This window comes from Ostrea edulis, chromosome 1 (genome assembly GCF_947568905.1).
Source record: "Ostrea edulis chromosome 1, xbOstEdul1.1, whole genome shotgun sequence".
Lineage (NCBI taxonomy): Eukaryota > Metazoa > Mollusca > Bivalvia > Ostreida > Ostreidae > Ostrea > Ostrea edulis.
The window spans coordinates 100,025,672-100,043,976 of record NC_079164.1 but is presented as its reverse complement, the minus strand read 5'-3'; the positions used below and the strand labels follow the sequence as shown (position 1 = coordinate 100,043,976).

At 35.8% G+C, this 18,305-nt stretch overlaps 1 protein-coding gene across 2 annotated transcripts; it reads right to left on the bottom strand.

Annotated features, from left to right (window-relative positions):
• Nucleotides 1-290: 290 nt before the first annotated feature.
• Nucleotides 291-14,477, bottom strand: LOC125670504 (gamma-aminobutyric acid receptor subunit alpha-2-like). 2 transcript variants are annotated; one of them, XM_048905713.2, is made up of 10 exons: nucleotides 13,529-14,477; nucleotides 8,727-8,762; nucleotides 8,142-8,264; nucleotides 5,805-6,002; nucleotides 5,330-5,596; nucleotides 5,039-5,194; nucleotides 4,683-4,862; nucleotides 4,318-4,365; nucleotides 1,061-1,135; nucleotides 291-549 (listed from the first exon to the last, which is right to left on the bottom strand). In XM_048905713.2, the coding sequence occupies exons 2-10, from the start codon at nucleotides 8,739-8,741 to the stop codon at nucleotides 484-486; spliced, it is 1,128 nt and encodes a 375-aa protein (XP_048761670.2). In that variant the 5' UTR covers nucleotides 8,742-8,762; nucleotides 13,529-14,477; the 3' UTR covers nucleotides 291-483. The 2 variants fall into 2 exon arrangements, 1 of the variants encoding a protein (XP_048761670.2); XR_007368231.2 differs by having other exon boundaries at nucleotides 391-549; nucleotides 1,061-1,297.
• Between the last annotated feature and the right edge of the window lie 3,828 nt (nucleotides 14,478-18,305).

Here is an 18,305-nt window from a genome sequence, read left to right as displayed (position 1 = left end):
CTTAGTATCTCGTACGTACGACATAGCAAAAAATTATATCAATTGGTCGCAATACGCTTCCGTAACAATGAGTAACGTGGATACAGAAATAGGTCATCTATTTGCCAATAAATATGAAAAGGGAGACAGTTCTTTCTTTCTTTCTTTTTTTTTTTTTTTTTTTTTTTTTTTTTAGAATTATAGAAACATGGAGAAGGGGCCGCGGGGTGTCGCAGCATCACCGCTGTACATATTCCTATACTAAAATCTCAAAACTACTTTGAGGCACTATACCAGAAATCGAAATCTCATTAAAGCCCAGTATTTTATTGAGCATCACATTTCAACATGACATATCATTAACAAAGCAATACGCACAGTGTTATATGTAAATAACAAAAGTACGCAATACATTGTTCAAAGTATATTTCAAAAATATAATCGCACATTTACATGATATCATAAATATTAGTAATTTGAAAAGTACATATTTATAATAAAACTCTAGGTGTCCATAGGGTACACTGCGGATGGGGTCCCTGGTGTTGTGTAGGACAATCCGGCACGCCTCTGTAATAATAATGATAATAGCCTTTATTTATCCAGGATAACACAAATTAGCATATAGCTATTTCCATTGTGGTCCTGCAGACTCTGTAAAACAGCATTATGTAACATCATTATAAATAACACAGGTATGTTATATAACAAAGATATAGCACGTCTGTGATGCCATAGCCATCAAGTTTAAGCAAATATAACGTCACGAGTAGACCCCGGACACTTACAGAGCGGGTGTATATGACTTAATAAGAACGGAGGAACTCTATATAACCTGGGATAAATAATAATCAAGTATAAAACAACCATTCATGGGGTCATTAGATATATGGCAGTGGCGTAGCTTCCATTGAGGCAACCGAGGCAGCTGCCTCGGTAAAAAAACAACAACACCTTTTACGTTGTTAAAATGTCGATAGCTTCTGGGGGGCTGCGCCCCCCAGACCTCCTGCCTCGGTAATATTCGAACCCAAACTACGCCTATGTATGGAGGGGGGAAACGAACAGATGACATTCTCACCCTGACGACGACGTCATCGTGGTCTTTCTCTCGTGTACTTTTCCAATCTCCACCAACAAGTCTTCTTGCCTTCTCCTGTAAGTAGCAGAGTCTCAGGTCAGGGAATTGTGGTCTATTACAGAAATGTGGTGAATTACAAACCGTTGACTATATGTACAAGGTCCTTTGTGTTGCAATAGTTTTGTGATTGGATTATGAATTTTGTGATCTCTAAACTATCTAGCCAGACTTGAAGATCTAAAACACAAAATGAGATAAAAATCATATCCTATCACAGAGCAGGTGGATCTATTAATCAAGCTTAAATCATCTTCAGAAAATATATCGTTACATCGACTAGGTATAGTTATACAGACTCGGTATAGTTATACAGACTCGGTATAGTTACATAGATACTCGGTAAAGTTACACAGACTCGGTATAGTTACACAGACTCGGTATTGTTATACAGACTCGGTATTGTTATACAGACTAGGTATAGTTACACAGAGACTCAGTATAGTTACACATACTCAGTATAGTTACACATACTCGGTATAGTTACACAGACTCGGTATAGTTACACAGACTCGGTATAGTTACACAGACTCGGTATAGTTATACATACTCGGTATAGTTATGCATACTTGGTAAAGTTACACAGACTAGGTATAGTTACACAGACTCAGTATAGTTACACATACTCAGTATAGTTACACATACTCGGTATAGTTACAGACTCGGTATAGTTATGCATACTTGGTAAAGTTACACAGACTAGGTATAGTTACACAGACTCGGTATAGTTACACAGACTCGGTATAGTTACATTGACTCGGTAAAGTTACACAGACTCGGTATAGTTACACAGACTCGGTATATTACACAGACTCGGTATAGTTACACAGACTCGGTATAAATATACAGACTCGGTATTGTTATACAGACTAGGTATAGTTACACAGAGACTCAGTATAGTTACACATACTCAGTATAGTTACACATACTCGGTATAGTTACAGACTCGGTATAGTTATACATACTCGGTAAAGTTACACAGACTAGGTATAGTTACACACAGACTCGGTATAATTACACAGACTCGGTATAGTTACACAGACTCGGTATAGTTACACACAGACTCGGTATAATTACACAGACTCGGTATAGTTACACACAGACTCGGTATAGTTATACAGACTCGGTATAGTTACACAGACTCGGTATAGTTACACAGACTAGGTATAGTTACACAGACTCGGTATAGTTACACAGACTCGGTATAGTTACACACAGACTCGGTATAGTTACACATACTCAATATATTACACAGACTCGGTATAGTTACACAGACTCGGTATAGTTACAGACTCGGTATAGTTACACATACTCAATATATTACACAGACTCGGTATAATTACACATACTCGGTATAGTTACAGACTCGGTATAGTTATACATACTCGGTATAGTTACACAGACTCGGTATAGTTACACAGACTCGGTATAGTTACAGACTCGGTATAGTTACAGACTCGGTATAGTTATACATACTCGGTATAGTTACACATACTCGGTATAGTTACACATACTCGGTATAGTTACAGACTCGGTATAGTTACAGACTCGGTATAGTTATACATACTCGGTAAAGTTACACATACTCGGTATAATTACATAGACTCGGTATAAATACACAGACTCGGTATTGTTATACAGACTCGGTATAGTTACACAGAGACTCAGTATAGTTACACATACTCAGTATAGTTACACATACTCGGTATAATTACATAGACTCGGTATAAATACACAGACTCGGTATTGTTATACAGACTCGGTATAGTTACACAGAGACTCAGTATAGTTACACATACTCAGTATAGTTACACATACTCGGTATAATTACATAGACTCGGTATAAATACACAGACTCGGTATAGTTACAGACTCGGTATAGTTATACATACTCGGTATAGTTATGCATAATCGGTAAAGTTACACAGACTCGGTATAGTTACATAGACTCGGTATAGTTACATTGACTCGGTAAAGTTACACATACTCGGTATAGTTACACTGACTCGGTATAGTTACATAGACTCGGTATAGTTACATTGACTCGGTAAAGTTACACAGACTCGGTATAGTTACACAGACTCGGTATATTTATACAGACTCGGTATAGTTACACATACTCGATATATTACACAGACTCGGTATAGTTACACAGACTCGGTATAGTTACACAGACTCGTTGTAGTTACACAAAGACTCGGTATAGTTACACAGACTCGGTATAGTTACACAGACTCGTTGTAGTTACACAAAGACTCGGTATAGTTACACAGACTCGGTATAGTTACACATACTAGGTAATGTTACACAGACTCGGTATAGTTACACAGACCCGATATAGTTACACTTAGTATAGTTACACAGAGACTCGGTATAGTTGACTCGGTATAGTTACACAGACACGTTATAGTTACATTGAGACTCGGTATAGTTACACAGACTCGGTGTAGTTACACAGAAACTTAATATACTTCCAAAATGCTATTGCAATCTTTTGTTCCTCTCATTCTTTCGGTTTCTTCTCTTGTTCATGGGAATATTTTACGGGTTGCATTTTTAAAGGGACTACGCCTCTAATGTTCAACGACTGGAGTGCGCAGTGTTTTTGTTGAAGTCACGCATTGATAGTAATCAAATTGAAAAACGGTTAGATTCGGGGAAGGGCTGACTTCATACGCAATTTTGTTTTTAGTACTCTCTCTCTCTCTCTCTCTCTCTCTCTCTCTCTCTCTCTCTCTCTCTCTCTTGCTCTCTCTCTCGTTTTCATTTTTTGACAAAAAAGTATGGGGTATAGTCGCGGAAGGTAAAATCAATGCTTTGTTGCCCTTATCATAGAGGACCCTTTCCAGTTGTCCATGTGGTGTATACATGTATTAACTCATTCTAATTAGATTTTCAAGATTAAGGTATAAAATGATTGATCTGTGCATGCATATTCGCTTTGAGAATCATTAAAAACAGTTGTTAATATCTTTTATATTTCAGTCCTATGTGGGTATGAGGAAGTCATGCGATGTAGGAGTACATAGTGTAATATGGAAAATTATTACATAGCCATAACAAACTGTATATAATGATATAACAATGAAATGATACAGTGCTTAGGCATTAGTCGCATTACGTTTTGGTGTACTGAATACTGAATGGAACTCTTGCTTAGATTGGATGTTTGTTAGTGAAGTGTGTTACTTAATGCTTACCTCATATATTTGAAGTTTTGATTGTAATTCATTATTTCTCATCACGTACTGAAATGTGAATAAAATATAATTATAAATCTTAGTTATCCTCTTTTCTTTAGATGTTATGTAAATGGCGTTCATTGTTTTAAAATGAAACAATTTCCTATAATAATAATAATAATAATAAAGCCTTTTTTTTTTTTTTATCCAGGATTACATATTTAGCGATAACGCTAGTTTTCAATATGGTCCTGCATATAACATACATACAGACTGATATTAGTAAAATAAACACAGATTAAAGAAGTAGAATATATATAAACTTAAGAAATAATTATGAATGTAAGATAAATAGGAACAAAATCCTATGGATTTGGACTCACGGTGATAAGTACTACGATACTAAAGACGACCAGGAAGACACCGTACGAGACGAGAAAGACCACGAAAGCCCAATTATCCATCATCTCCTGGAGGGCCTCGTCATAATCAAACCTCGTTATGAGCGCGTGCCATGCCGTCACCAACCAATTAAAAAACATATTAGTAAGGATGAACTTGTCCTGAAATCAAGAGCGAAATTCACAACATTTGGCGCCATTTCGAGCTCAGAAGACATATATTACCTAGTAGATAATAAAAGGTGTTGTATTATGAATTGACTAGTATTTCAAACAGAATTATTTGCGGGTAATTGACTAGTATTTCAAACAGAATTGTTCGCGGGTAATTGACTTACCAGACGAGTATGATAGGATATTTTAGGAATGTTGGCGTTTGTTGTCAGTCTAAACGTCACTGCCGTCAGCATCAGTGTGATAGAGAGCTGCAGTCTGTTCTGAGGTAGTTTGCGGCTGACGGCAAACGTGGCGAAAGAAGTAGCACATATAAGGGTCTGAAACAAAACCGGTACACAATGGATGCTTTTCTTCTTGAAACACATACGTATACATGTATCAAGAAAAAATATTTCAAAAACAAAACTATCTTTTAAAAAATCAAATCAAAAGCAATATCATTTTTGTCTGACCATGATGACAATAACATTCCAGACGAAGAATCCCGCGCGCCGCACTGCGCAGCAGCCGACAGAAATGCCCGGAAATTTGGCGTTGACGTTCCGTTTCTGGGAGAAGACTTTGGTTTCGGTGTAAGGAACGGATTCTACGTAGTCATAGAGTGACCACTCCTGGACGTCCACAAAGCAGGACACATTTATTGTACTCAGCTCGTCCTTGTCCTCAACAAATTCTAATTCACTTGAGGGAATCTCAGAAGTGATTATCAGGTTCAAATGCTGAAGAAATAATTTAATAAAAGTCAGTTTTTTGTACTATCTTAAAAACATTTCTGATGAAAACATTGTATCAAGAACGTGGAAATAGATCATATACAAGAATTTGATTTGGTATCGACTACCATTATGAAACTCCAATGCAAAGATTGCACATTTCAAGAGTCCCCGACTGTTGACAAATGTGATAATATGATAGGCGAATTCACACCTGACGATCGAAAGGAAAATCCACCAGCTCCAGTTTCTCTGAGAAGTTCCCGCTGATTTTTCTCTTTTCCACAATATATGCTACCCCATTAGAAGCATAAGTCAACTCCTTCAGGACTTTCTTTTTCTTGAAATCTATTACGTTCTGTACAGACAATTTGGGACCCCAGTAATTGTCCAGATTTGTGTTCCTCAGATGCTGCAAGAAAGCAGCACAAATTATCCCGAATTATCTAATATAGATCATGGGATGCAGCTGGATTTCTGACGAGGATTATGCTGTGAGGATGTCTATACTATGTCCTAAAGCTTTGTGAATAGCATACAAAACATTAATATTATATGTCCTTTGCGTTGATATGTCTCTTATGCTTGAAACAGGGAAAGTAGTCGTCGACTATGTGTCAAAAGTTTTACACTAAATGTCTGTATTAATGAGATGAAACATTGCATTAAGACTTTCATATTGAAACCGGCATACAACAAGGGTGCACTCTCACACATTGATCATTAATGCCGTGTCATTACAAATGGGAATGATGGATATTACAGTATATAGATAGGGATTACAAATCAATCTCGTCAAATTTTAACTCATAAAACCTCTTCACAAGTTTCACTCTTGAGATATGTTAATGCAATAAATGAAGTGATATCCAGTAGACATAGATATCATTGTTTTGATGAACATCTAAACTACATAAAGCTAAAGAAGGGAGGCCTAAAATTAAAAGTTGATGGAATGGCTTAGTTCATAACATTTTTTACACATCCCATGATGAACTGTAGCTCAACATGTATGACAAGCCTTTTGATTGATTAATTGATTAAATATTGTTTAACGTCCCTCTCGAGAATATTTCACTCATATGGAGACGTCACCACTGCCGGTGAAGGGCTGCAAAATTTCGGCCTGTGCTCGGCGCTTATGGCCTTTGAGCAGGGAGGGATCTTTATCGTGCCACACCTGCTGTGACACGGGACCTCGGTTTTTTGCGGTCTCACCCGAAAGACCGCCCCATTTAGTCGCCTCTTACGACAAGCAAGGGGTACTGAGGACCTATTCTAACCCGGATCCCCACGGGAATCAGAGAGATATCCCTATGTTTTGTAGAGATATCTCTGTGAGTTAGAGAGATATCTTTTTACGCTAGAGAGCTATCTTTTTGCCCAAAAGAGATATCTCTTTAACTAAAAAAGATATCTCTTTACACAAAAGAGATATCTCTTTAACTAAAATGATATATCTTTAAACAAATTCTCTACGCTAGGGAGATATCTTTTTCTCTTTGAGAGATATCTCTTAAAGCTACAGAAATTTCTCTCAAATAGAAAGAGATATCTCCCTCCTATAGAGAGAATCTCTCTATCAATGTTAAAAGAAATATCTCTTTTAAGTTAGATAGATATCTCTTTAAAGTTTCAAAAAGAGATGTATCTCTTTCACTTAAAGATATATCTTTAGAGTAAAGAGATAACTCTTTAAATTAAACAGATTTCCCCCCACTGATCATAATAGCTTCTCCCTGTTGCATCGCCATTACTATGATGTAACCCTATTTTTTAACCAATCAAAATACTTCTATAGTGTAAAAATGGCGGAAAAGGTTGAAGAGGTGGTTGGGGTGACATTGTCAAGTTGCCGAGAGGCTAAATCTAGTCTAGCTCGCATATTTCATCAATTCATTGTCTTTCTTTTTTGTTACCTGTATACACTTCACTTGCGATAAATGCAAATTCTTCGCCCGGGATTGCAGCCATCATGGTAATATTTGCATTGGCGGTCTTCCAGTTTAGGGAGAATTCCTTAAGTATTCAAACTAATAAAAAAAAATATTGGAAAGAGATATCTCTCTCTTTGAGAGGTATCTCTTTTTCAACGATTAAAGAGATATCTCTTATACTTTGAGAGATATCTCTCTAGGAATTCTCAGAAGGAGATATATCTCAAAGTAAAAGAGATATCTTTCAGAGTAAAGAGATATCTCTTTAAGTGAAAGAGATATCTCTCAAAGTGAAAGAGATATCTTTTAAAATTAAGAGATATCTTTCATTTTAAAGAGATATCTTATTTTTCGTATAAATTGTAAAATGGCTTGCCATAAACATGGGATAATAAAAACCAGTGCGGCGTCAACAAGCAATGTCGTGTTTCATTGGTCAGATTTCACTCGGAATTCAGCAGCTTGTGAAGTGGGATTTTAAATTAACCATAATGAAGATGTTTTGATCTCTCAAAGAGTCTATAGATGAAAAAGAAAAAAATCACAGAATGATTAATACTAATTATACATTTCTTAGGAATCTGATCCAATCATAATTTTATTTCTAATCTCACTTGACTGAAGTCCAATGCTGGTTCCCTCCATCTGGCCTGGACAAAGACATCCGCGGAGTACTTCTCCTTAACCGTATCGATCTCACCAACCTTCAGGAACACCACCCGTATGTAGACCGTTTTCTGTTACACGGAAATTAATAATGTAACATTCTCAAGTTTTCTATTTCTAAACAACAATATTTAGTTTGTATTTCTTACCAAAATTAAATCATTATCAAAAAACTATTTCACATCAGTACTTCAAAAGTGGTTTTTAAATGATTTTGTTTTGCTTATCAAAATATGATGTGAAGAAGAAATCTCTAATGGAGATTGAGATAAAGTATCATTAAATGCTAAGTTATCGATAAACCGGTCATTCCTCTAATTCGGATGTTTCATTTCAGTCCGAAAGAGAGCTTTCACTGTATACAATTTTTAAGATGTTTTCAACGACATACTCTTTGAAATAAAACTAAAAATGCTAGACTCATCAACCTATCATTGTCAGTGTTTCCTGGTGCAGTACCCTAGCCCGTATGGCGACCTCACTTGGGCATAGGAAGAACAAGGGGAACTAACCAGTGGCTGTACATCCCTTACCTTTGTCATGGCCATACTACTAGTGTTATCTTCGTCCTGTGTAATGACAAAATAAATTAGTCATGCCTTTAATATTGTATCGAAAACACAAATGGCCGTCGTAATCATGAATTCAATAATTCTGAAACCATATCTGAAAATTTCTCTCTCGAAAATATGATGTGTATAAATGATACATTAATCGAGGGGTCTTTCGATGGACAAAATATGAAAATAAAACTCACTTTTCAGAGTTTAATGATGTTGTATGTACCATCTATCACACATAATGCGCATGCATCGCTTAATGACAAAAAGTCACGAAGTTGTGAAAAGGGAATTTCTAGAAACTATATAAGAAGCAAAACGAAACGGCATCAAGCTTTTTTTCTGGATATGTCGAATAATGAGAATTTCTCTTCCTTTCTAGTCCACGCAGACTAGCAAAACCCGAGTCTCTCAGAGGTTATTGTATGTTTCTGAAGAAAACAAACAAAGTATGGTTGTCTTTTTCTACTGTAGGTGTCAGAAACTGAATTGCTTACAACATCAAATTCTTTAGTTTGATTAAATAACATTGAATAAAAATGAATGTATGTTATCATTTTATATGATATAGTAGACAATCTAGTGAAACGCTTTGTGGACTAGTGGCTATTCCGTACGGACGAGCGCTTGAAAAAAGTTAATTTCAAACAATGAATGAAAGGTGAAGATAACGAACAGTGATCAATCTCATAACTCCTACAAGCAATACAAAGTAGATATTTGGGCAAACACGGACCCCTCCACACACCAGAGGTGGGATCAGGTGCCTAGGAGGAGTAAGCATCCCCTGTCGACCGGTCACACCCGCCGTGAGCCCTATATCCTGATCAGGTAAACGGAGTTATCCGTAGTCAAAATCAGTGTGCCAAGAACGGTCTAACAATCGGTATGAAACATGTCAGACAGCATTTGACCTAATGATAGATTGTATTGACGAACTAGATCGTTATAACGACCATAGAATTTGCGAAATGCTGACTTCAATCGAGACTATTGAAACCCCTGTACCATCAACTTGTTTGTCAGTATGTTGCCTCGATTTAAAAACTGACAATACGCAGAACAAGCTCTTGCGTATCGAATCAGTTGAGAGATATAAACACCATATGCAGGTGATAATGGAATATTGCTACATAAATATGGGAATTTGACGATGGAGAAGCCCGTTTGTCATACAGTTGAGTTGTCAGTTTGCCGTTAATGTCTACTTTCAATAAAATATCTAAGTATGAAGCAGAAGTGGACGACTCTGTGGTGTCTTTTATTTCGAACTCACAGGGATATATCGAATCGACATATGAATGAAAGTCATCATTGTTAATAGACAAAACGTCGTCGATATATCTAAATGTCGAATTGAAGGCCACAGCAAGATATTTCTTCTTCTCGCGTATAAGTTTTTGAATAAATTCTGCTTCATATGAATATAGAAACAGGTTAGCTTATCATACTACGGAAAACTAGCCTTAACTCACACAGTGAGTTCAATCTAGCCTAGCAGCTAGGCTAGTCGCTACTACCCTGGGCTCTGTGTTCATATTTTTTCCAAACTCAAAGCGAGGTTTATTGAAATTCTGATAAAGGCGCTGACTGGCTTGTTCCAAAAGATAATATCTGCGTCCATAGAAACTACTTTGAATCGAATTCTAGAGCTGAAGCATACATTTTCCACCGAAAAAAGTTTAGAACTTTTTCCTTCCAGAAAAGATCTGTTTGGAATCTTCTTTGCATGGCTGTTATTCAAAACTCTTTTTTATAAGAATAAAACTACTGAAATACCCCATTACAATATTTATCAGAATCGGTGATGTGTCTGTCGTTGTTAGTAATAAAGAAAAGGTTGAGATACTGAACAATTATTTTGATGATATCGATGACAGCAAATCTGAATTACCAGAGTTATCTACTCTTTGTAAAAATACTATGAATCAGATACTTATCATAGAGCAAGACTTTAGATATATCAAATTTACCCACCAGCAAGGCAGATGATATAATCAAGGGCGGATCCAGAGGGGAGGGGTGTTCCAGACCCCCCCCTTTTTTTTGCGGACCAAAAAGTTTAAGATTTATTAAATTTTAACGAGTCTTTGAGTCAAAATGTTATGAAAGGTGGATACTTACATGCAATTGCATCATTCAAATTTATCAACACCAGTGCATCATTTAATTCTAGGATAAATAAGACAGCACACTGATATATATTCATTATTCGCGATATTTTCGTCAGATACAAGTGTCACTTTAAGTTTTACTAAAAAGTATATGTAACATAAAATATTTCGTTTAAGAAGTAGATAATTTGAAGGTGAAAAAGAAGTGCATGTCAGGGAATGCTCAGAATACAGGATTTTGCACCATTTACCCCAGAGCTTCTGGAGGGGGGGGGGGGGGGGGGGGGGCTAGGCAACCCCCAGACCCCCGGCCTCGTGAGATAACCTTTAAATGAACTTTTTAAAAATTTCAATTCGAAATCAGTATGGCGATTAGAATGACTAGAACTATGAAAGCTGGTAGTAAATAAATTAAACATTTTCATGTATAAAACTATCTCAAAGGTCCCCCCCCCCCTATGATGTTATGTACACAAGCAAAGGGTGTAAATGGGGTAGGGGTGGAGGTTGTGAAAAGTACCTAAAAGACCAAGTGCTAGACACCCCTCCCTTTCACAAATTCTTGGATCCGCCTATGATAAGCCATAATGTTAAAGGCGACTATGCATGTCATAGCCAAACCTTGGTGTATTTTGTTCAATAAATCAAAAAGAGTTGTTATTTTCCCTTGCGAGTGGAAAACTGCAATTGTCCTTCCTTTGTTTAAAGCGGATGATCGAACATATGTATGAAATTATAGACTATTTTCTTTATTAAGCTGTGTTGCAAAAGTCATGGAGCGTGTTATGTTTAAGAATATATACAACTTTTTTCCCATGACAATAATCCTTTTTATTTTATAAATACCAAGCTGGATTTTTACCAGGTCACTCAACAGTGTATCAACTTATTGAAACATATGACGATTTTCTAAACTCTATAGATGAGGGTAAATCATTTTGTATGATATTTTGTGATCTTTCCAAATCATTAATTTTGATCGTGACTGGCACAGAGGACTTCTTTACAAGTCACAATCATAACATGGAATTAAAGGCTAATAATTATCATGGTTTGAAAGTTATTTAGAAGATAGAACACAGAGAGTTTTATTTAGGGAATCACTCTCTTCTTTAAAACACGTATGTGCAGGGGTTCCTTAAGGTTCTGTTCCTGGTCCCCTGCTATTTTTGATATATGACAATTCTTTACAACATCCTTCTGATAATTTAGAAACGATCGAACGTTATTTAAATAATGATCTTATTGGTCCGGAAAATGGCTTTTGAAATTCAATCCTTCAAAAACAAAGGATTTATTCTGTTTTAACATCATTAATAGTCGTTTAAGTACTTGTGGAAAAGTTGAAGATGAATATTATTACTTTTTAATTTTTTTTAATATACATTTCCTAGGTATAAAGAAGCCAGGAACATTCTTTTTAATGGCATATTTGGAATTAGCAACTTGCATATTATCAATACTCATGTTCTTCTTCGGGGCGAAAATTCCCTAGTAACTTAATGAAAACGAATATTTGTTTACTATCATACAAGCTTCTATCAAACAAAGTGGCCGTTTTGATTAATTAGAATATACATAAATATATCATTGCTCTGTTTTTCTTTAAGCGATCAACATGCACTAGATTATATTTAAATTTACAATGACTGTTTTACCATGCATACTAAAATAGATTAGTTGTCATATACATGTACATGGGAGAGAGCGTTCTAAGTTTTAAGGATTTGAGCCCAATTCCTTTGTAAATTCAGTTACAATAAAATATGTTCAAACCAAACTGTTATGCAAGTTGAATTTGAATGACCCTGATTTAAAATAGTTTGCAGAAATGAGCAGGTATGTCGGAATCGATCGTTATTCTATTTTTTGTTTTGATTTATTGTCAACAAACACGTCTATACTAGTTTTATTTTTATCATTCAAGAAATATCTAACGTCATTCGTTTGATACATTCAGTTGTTGTACATCATTTTAAATATTTTTTCTCAATCTATTTTGGGAATCAATTTAGGATTTGGAAGAGGACGGCGAGCAACTACATGCATTTAAGTTTAAGTGTTTATGAATAAACATGCGGGATTTAGATACCTATTATAAGTATTTAGTGTTCATTCATTAAACGCACTTATTTTTTTGTATGAAACGTGTTGTTTTTAATTCTACATTTAAGGGTACATAAAGGACATAAACGCCTTAAATAGAAGAACATTACTGAGGATGATCTGTAGTGCAAGTATGAAATTTCTGGATTCATCGGTAAGCTATCCATGCATTTTTAAAATTCAAAGTTTAGATTAAATATTTGGTAAACCTGATCTAAGGTTGAACTACTAATATTGACATCACTCAGCCATCTCCTGTCCTTTGATCTCTGCCTCCATTTTACAAATCCTTGTCCACAGCAAATCAAAGGTAAACATGCGTAAAAGATCAATTATTAACAAAATGGGCACCCCCCCCCGCGCCCATTTAAGGTCAGGGTAAAGTGAAAATAAAAATATATATATTGTAAATGGGAACGGATGTCTTTGGTCATTTACCTCGAATGTCAGTCAGATTCTCAGCTATATCTCTACAAATACCAAATTCTTAATTTTAAATAATAACTGCATTATTCAGTGAAACGTGTCATGTAAACAAACTTAAATTAACCATACCTGTTATATAGATGAGTTTACATGGTTTTCCCTTCGGTTTGCTAGGATACAAAGTGATCGATATATTTATGTTACGCTTCACTGGTCTGGAGAGGGATAAATATAAGTTCAGTAGAGGGCATTCGATCAATTCTCACACAATTTTTTTTTTTTTTTTTACGTAACTTTACTTCTAATGGGTAGCTTAACTTTTCACAATGCCGATAATCTTCTTTCAATTACTTATATTAAATGCCAAGAGGATGTTTTATTCAAAATTCGCTGGTAGCACACAATGCTTATACTTACGTTATATAGCTTCGTACTTTTATGTACCTTGCTTGATCGATTTGATATTGAATTCTTCTGGAGTAAATTAATGGCGCTATCTGTCGTCGGTTCCTACTTCCTTATACTTGCAGCTGTCTGGGTTGTGAATTATTGATACCAACTCGACCATAGTGCAGTTGTACAGTTCGAGCTAGTCTGAAAACCCAATTAAAATCTTTGTCAGGATTTGAAAATTCTTGACTGATTCTGCGAATTTGTTAATCGATTTCTTTTTCACGATGACGACTTCATAATAAGCAAGAGGACAACTGTAACCCCCCCCCCCATATGTCTTGAATATTGAACTCACAGAACGGGAATTCATTTCCCACATAATCAAGCCAATGCATGTACTTATATCTAGAAAGGTGGTGGTGGTGGAGGGGGGGGGGGGTAACAAAGCTTTGCGAAACTTGTAGGGAGGCCTTTGTATAGGAGCGTCATTTCGTCTATTGAAATCCTAAATAAATTAGATTTCCATACCTTAAACATGTATCAGAAAGCAGAGCCCCCTCCTAAACTCCCTATAGCTAAATATAGCCCCAGGCCTCTCTAAACGTTCTAAAAAATTTATATCTCTCATTTCTATGATAAATTAGATTTCTCGATTTTGACACCCCCACCCCTTCCTCTCCAACACAGGAACTGGCTCTGAGCCCACTGACTCTCAGTCTGACATGTTTGCCGTATTCCTAACTCATAATCCTGGATCCACCTCAGTCATCATCATTAAATGTGGAAGTTCATGTCAGTGGTTACATGTTTCTTTTGTTTTATCTTTTTTTTATCATTTTTGTTTGAATTTTGTTTTGGTAAGAAAGTTGAACTGTTAAACTCGAGTTGTCTTTCTTTAGCTCGGGTTTCAACTCGTTTACCATAGAGTCTATCATCACCCGGACCAGTCAGTGTTCTCGGGGAAAAATATCCGTTTTAATGTTATAAGTATCACAGTTACAACATTTTATGAATATCCAGCTGGTATACCGCCCAGGTGTCTCCAGTGCTCGCTGTGAAGAGACAGTGGTTTCAAAAGACTCTCGAACACCATTTAAAAAACAAATTTGATAGTTATTCATTGATCATGTTGCTTAATGTACGTCAGCAGTTTTCATAGTACATGTGATTTGTGTAAGGTATACCTTATAAAACATTGTAAATTATTATTAAAGGCGATTGTTTGATCATGAAAATGGTTCATGACGTACGGTGGAGTGGTCAGCTATTCAGAAAGATTATCCATAAAGTGCACCACCCTCAGTATCTTGACATTATATGCTCATTGCTTATCAAGTCCTTATCCTATTGTGTAACGTGATTTCCCTTCTATAGATCTGGTTATTGAGTCCTTATTCTATTGTGTAACGTGATTTCCCTTCTATAGATCTGGTTATTGAGTCCCTATCCTATTGTGTAACGTGATTTCCCTTCTATAGATCTGGTTATTGAGTCCTTATTCTATTGTGTAACGTGATTTCCCTTCTATAGATCTGGTTATTGAGTCCTTATTCTATTGTGTAACGTGATTTCCCTTCTATTGATCTGGTTATTGAGTCCTTATTCTATTGTGTAATGTGAGCTGAATTGGCAGCAGGACTTCATTTCTATAATGAAAGTGTTGAAGATTCTGTCAGACGATGGGATAAACACGAAAAGAAAAGAATTTGATACCTTGTGAGAATGGATAAAAAATATAAGAGAAATATTAAAATCACGTATAAGACATATTAGTACAAACGTGTTAACGATCTCCCCTTCTGTGTTTAGTAAACCAGAAGTCATGAAAGAATTAGATAGTTTACATGGGGAATGTGTTTAGTAAACCAGAAGTCATGAAAGAATTAAATAGTTTACATGGGGAATGTGTTTAGTAAACCAGAAGTCATGAAAGAATTAAATAGTTTACATGGGGAATGTGTTTAGTAAACCAGAAGTCATGAAAGAATTAGATAGTTTACATGGGGAATGTGTTTAGTAAACCAGAAGTCATGAAAGAATTGGATAATTTACATGGGGAATGTGTTTAGTAAACCAGAAGTCATGAAAGAATTAGATAGGTTACATGGGGAATGTGTTTGGTTCTAGCTGAGAAAGCTTGTAACAACATTGTCTTTGTTTGTAAGGTTCATTATTACAACTGTATTTTAAACGAACTTGGCATTAATTCCACATTTGATAATTCAGCTTATACGCAAAGTTCCCTTTCAAAAGACGAAAACTTCAAAATCAAACTTCAGTTTTAAACACATTTGAAATTCCAGTCAATTGGGCGAATATATATGAGTTACCGCACCTATAATAGATTCCAAAAACTTCGCAAAAACCCTTACAGCTGGATCCAGTAAATATTCTACCAAGACCCTAACTTTATTTCTCACAGAAATATTAACTGCCGTGAAAGCAAAACTTCAGACGTATTGTACCACAACATATATATGCAAGAAGTCGTGTAAATCAAATGTGGATTCTCAAAAAATTTAAAAGTACTTTTATGATACTGTATTTAAAATCACAAACGTTTCCCACATCAACAGCATCAAAACTGACTTTTTCAATACTTAACATGACTATTCCTCTCGATTAATAAAAAACTAGGCTTTTTAACATCATAGACAGCTGCTTTTTCAATGAAATATTCATATCATTTGATCAGTCATTCAAAAAACTTTGTCAAATACCATTCTGATTCTACGCGCAAGTACTATGAAGTTGATATCAAAAAGATGCTGGAGTTTCTCATTGATAATATCTACTGGCCTTTGGTGATCAAGTCTTCCGATATTTTGTTAGAATTCACATAGACACGAATTGTGCTCTTTTGTTAGCTGACCTGATTTTAAATTCTTAGGAGGCAGAATTTATTCAAAAGCTGCTACATGAGAAAAAAAACAACTCATCTCTTGACGTGGCCTTTTCAACATTTAGATACATCGACGACGTTTAATCTATTAACAATGTTCATTTTCATTCAAGTTGATTCAATATATTCCAGTGAACTTGAAATAAAAAAAAACACCACCGAGTCTTTCACATTTGCTTCATAATTGGATATTTAATTGAACATGGATGTTAACGGCAAACTAACTATATCTGTCCCTGGTGACTGTCTCGGGTGTAACCAAATCTATAATGGGTATCGTATTAGTTAATTGGATTCTTGGCAGGGTATATGGACTCACATTAATTCTCTGTTAAAGAATATAATCTCCCGAGCCTTACATTCCCTGTCAAAATATATATCTAAACTTTGACAGGGAATGTGAATCCATATACTCTGCCAAGATTCCATTTAACGAATATGTCCTGCTGCAGTGCGATGTTGATAATGTTTATTTTACTCCATTTTGTATCACTATTCTTGACGAGGTACATGACCTCATATTCCCGGCTTGTCGTCAAATAAAATGCCTAGATTTTTATCTGCAGTAGGACATCTAAATCTGTTTACAGAATAGTCGAATATGTCCATGGTATGAATAAATCTGTCAATGTTATAACTAAATCTGTCCCGGGTATAACTAAATCTGTCCATATTATAACTAAATCTGTTCACGATATAACTAAATAGATTAAACATTTTCATGGACAGATTTATTGATACCACGGACAGATTTAGCTATATCATGGACATATTTATTTATATCATGGAAGGTTTAGTTATACGGAGTTATCCGTTGTCAAAATCAGTGTGCCAAGAACGGCCTAACAATCGGTATGAAACATGTCAGACAGCATTTGACCTAATGATAGGTTGTATTGACGATCTAGATCGTTATAACGACCATAGAATTTGCGAAATACTGACTTCAATCGAGACTGTTGAAACCCCTGCACCATCAATTTGTTTGTCAGTAGCTTGCCTCGATTTAAAAACTGACTATATGCAGAGCAAGCTCTTGCGTATCGAATCAGTCGAGAGATATAAACACCATATGCAAGTGATAATGGAACATTACTACATAAATATGGGAAGTTGACGATGGAGAAGCTGAAATCACCCTGTTTGTCACACAGTTGAGTTGTCAGTTTGCCGTTAATGTCTACTTTTAATAAGATATCTAAGTATGAAGCAGAAGTGGATGACTCTGTGGTGTCTTTTATTTCGACCTCACAGGGATGCAAGAGGAAGATAACGGACAGTGATCAATCTCATAACTCCTACAAGCAATACAAAATAGATAGTTGGGCAAACACGGACCCCTGGACACACCAGAGGTGGGATCAGGTGCCTAGGAGGAGTAAGCATCCCCTGTTGACCGGTCACACCCGCCGTGAGCCGTGATATATCGAATCGACATATGAATGAAAGTTATTATTGTTAATAGACAAAACGTTGTCGATATATCTAAATGTCGAATTGAATGCCAGAGCAAGAGATTTTTTCTTCTCGCGTAGAAGTTTTGAATAAATTCTGCTTCATATGAATATAGAAACAGGTCAACTAACAAAGGAACACAATTCGTGCCCATTG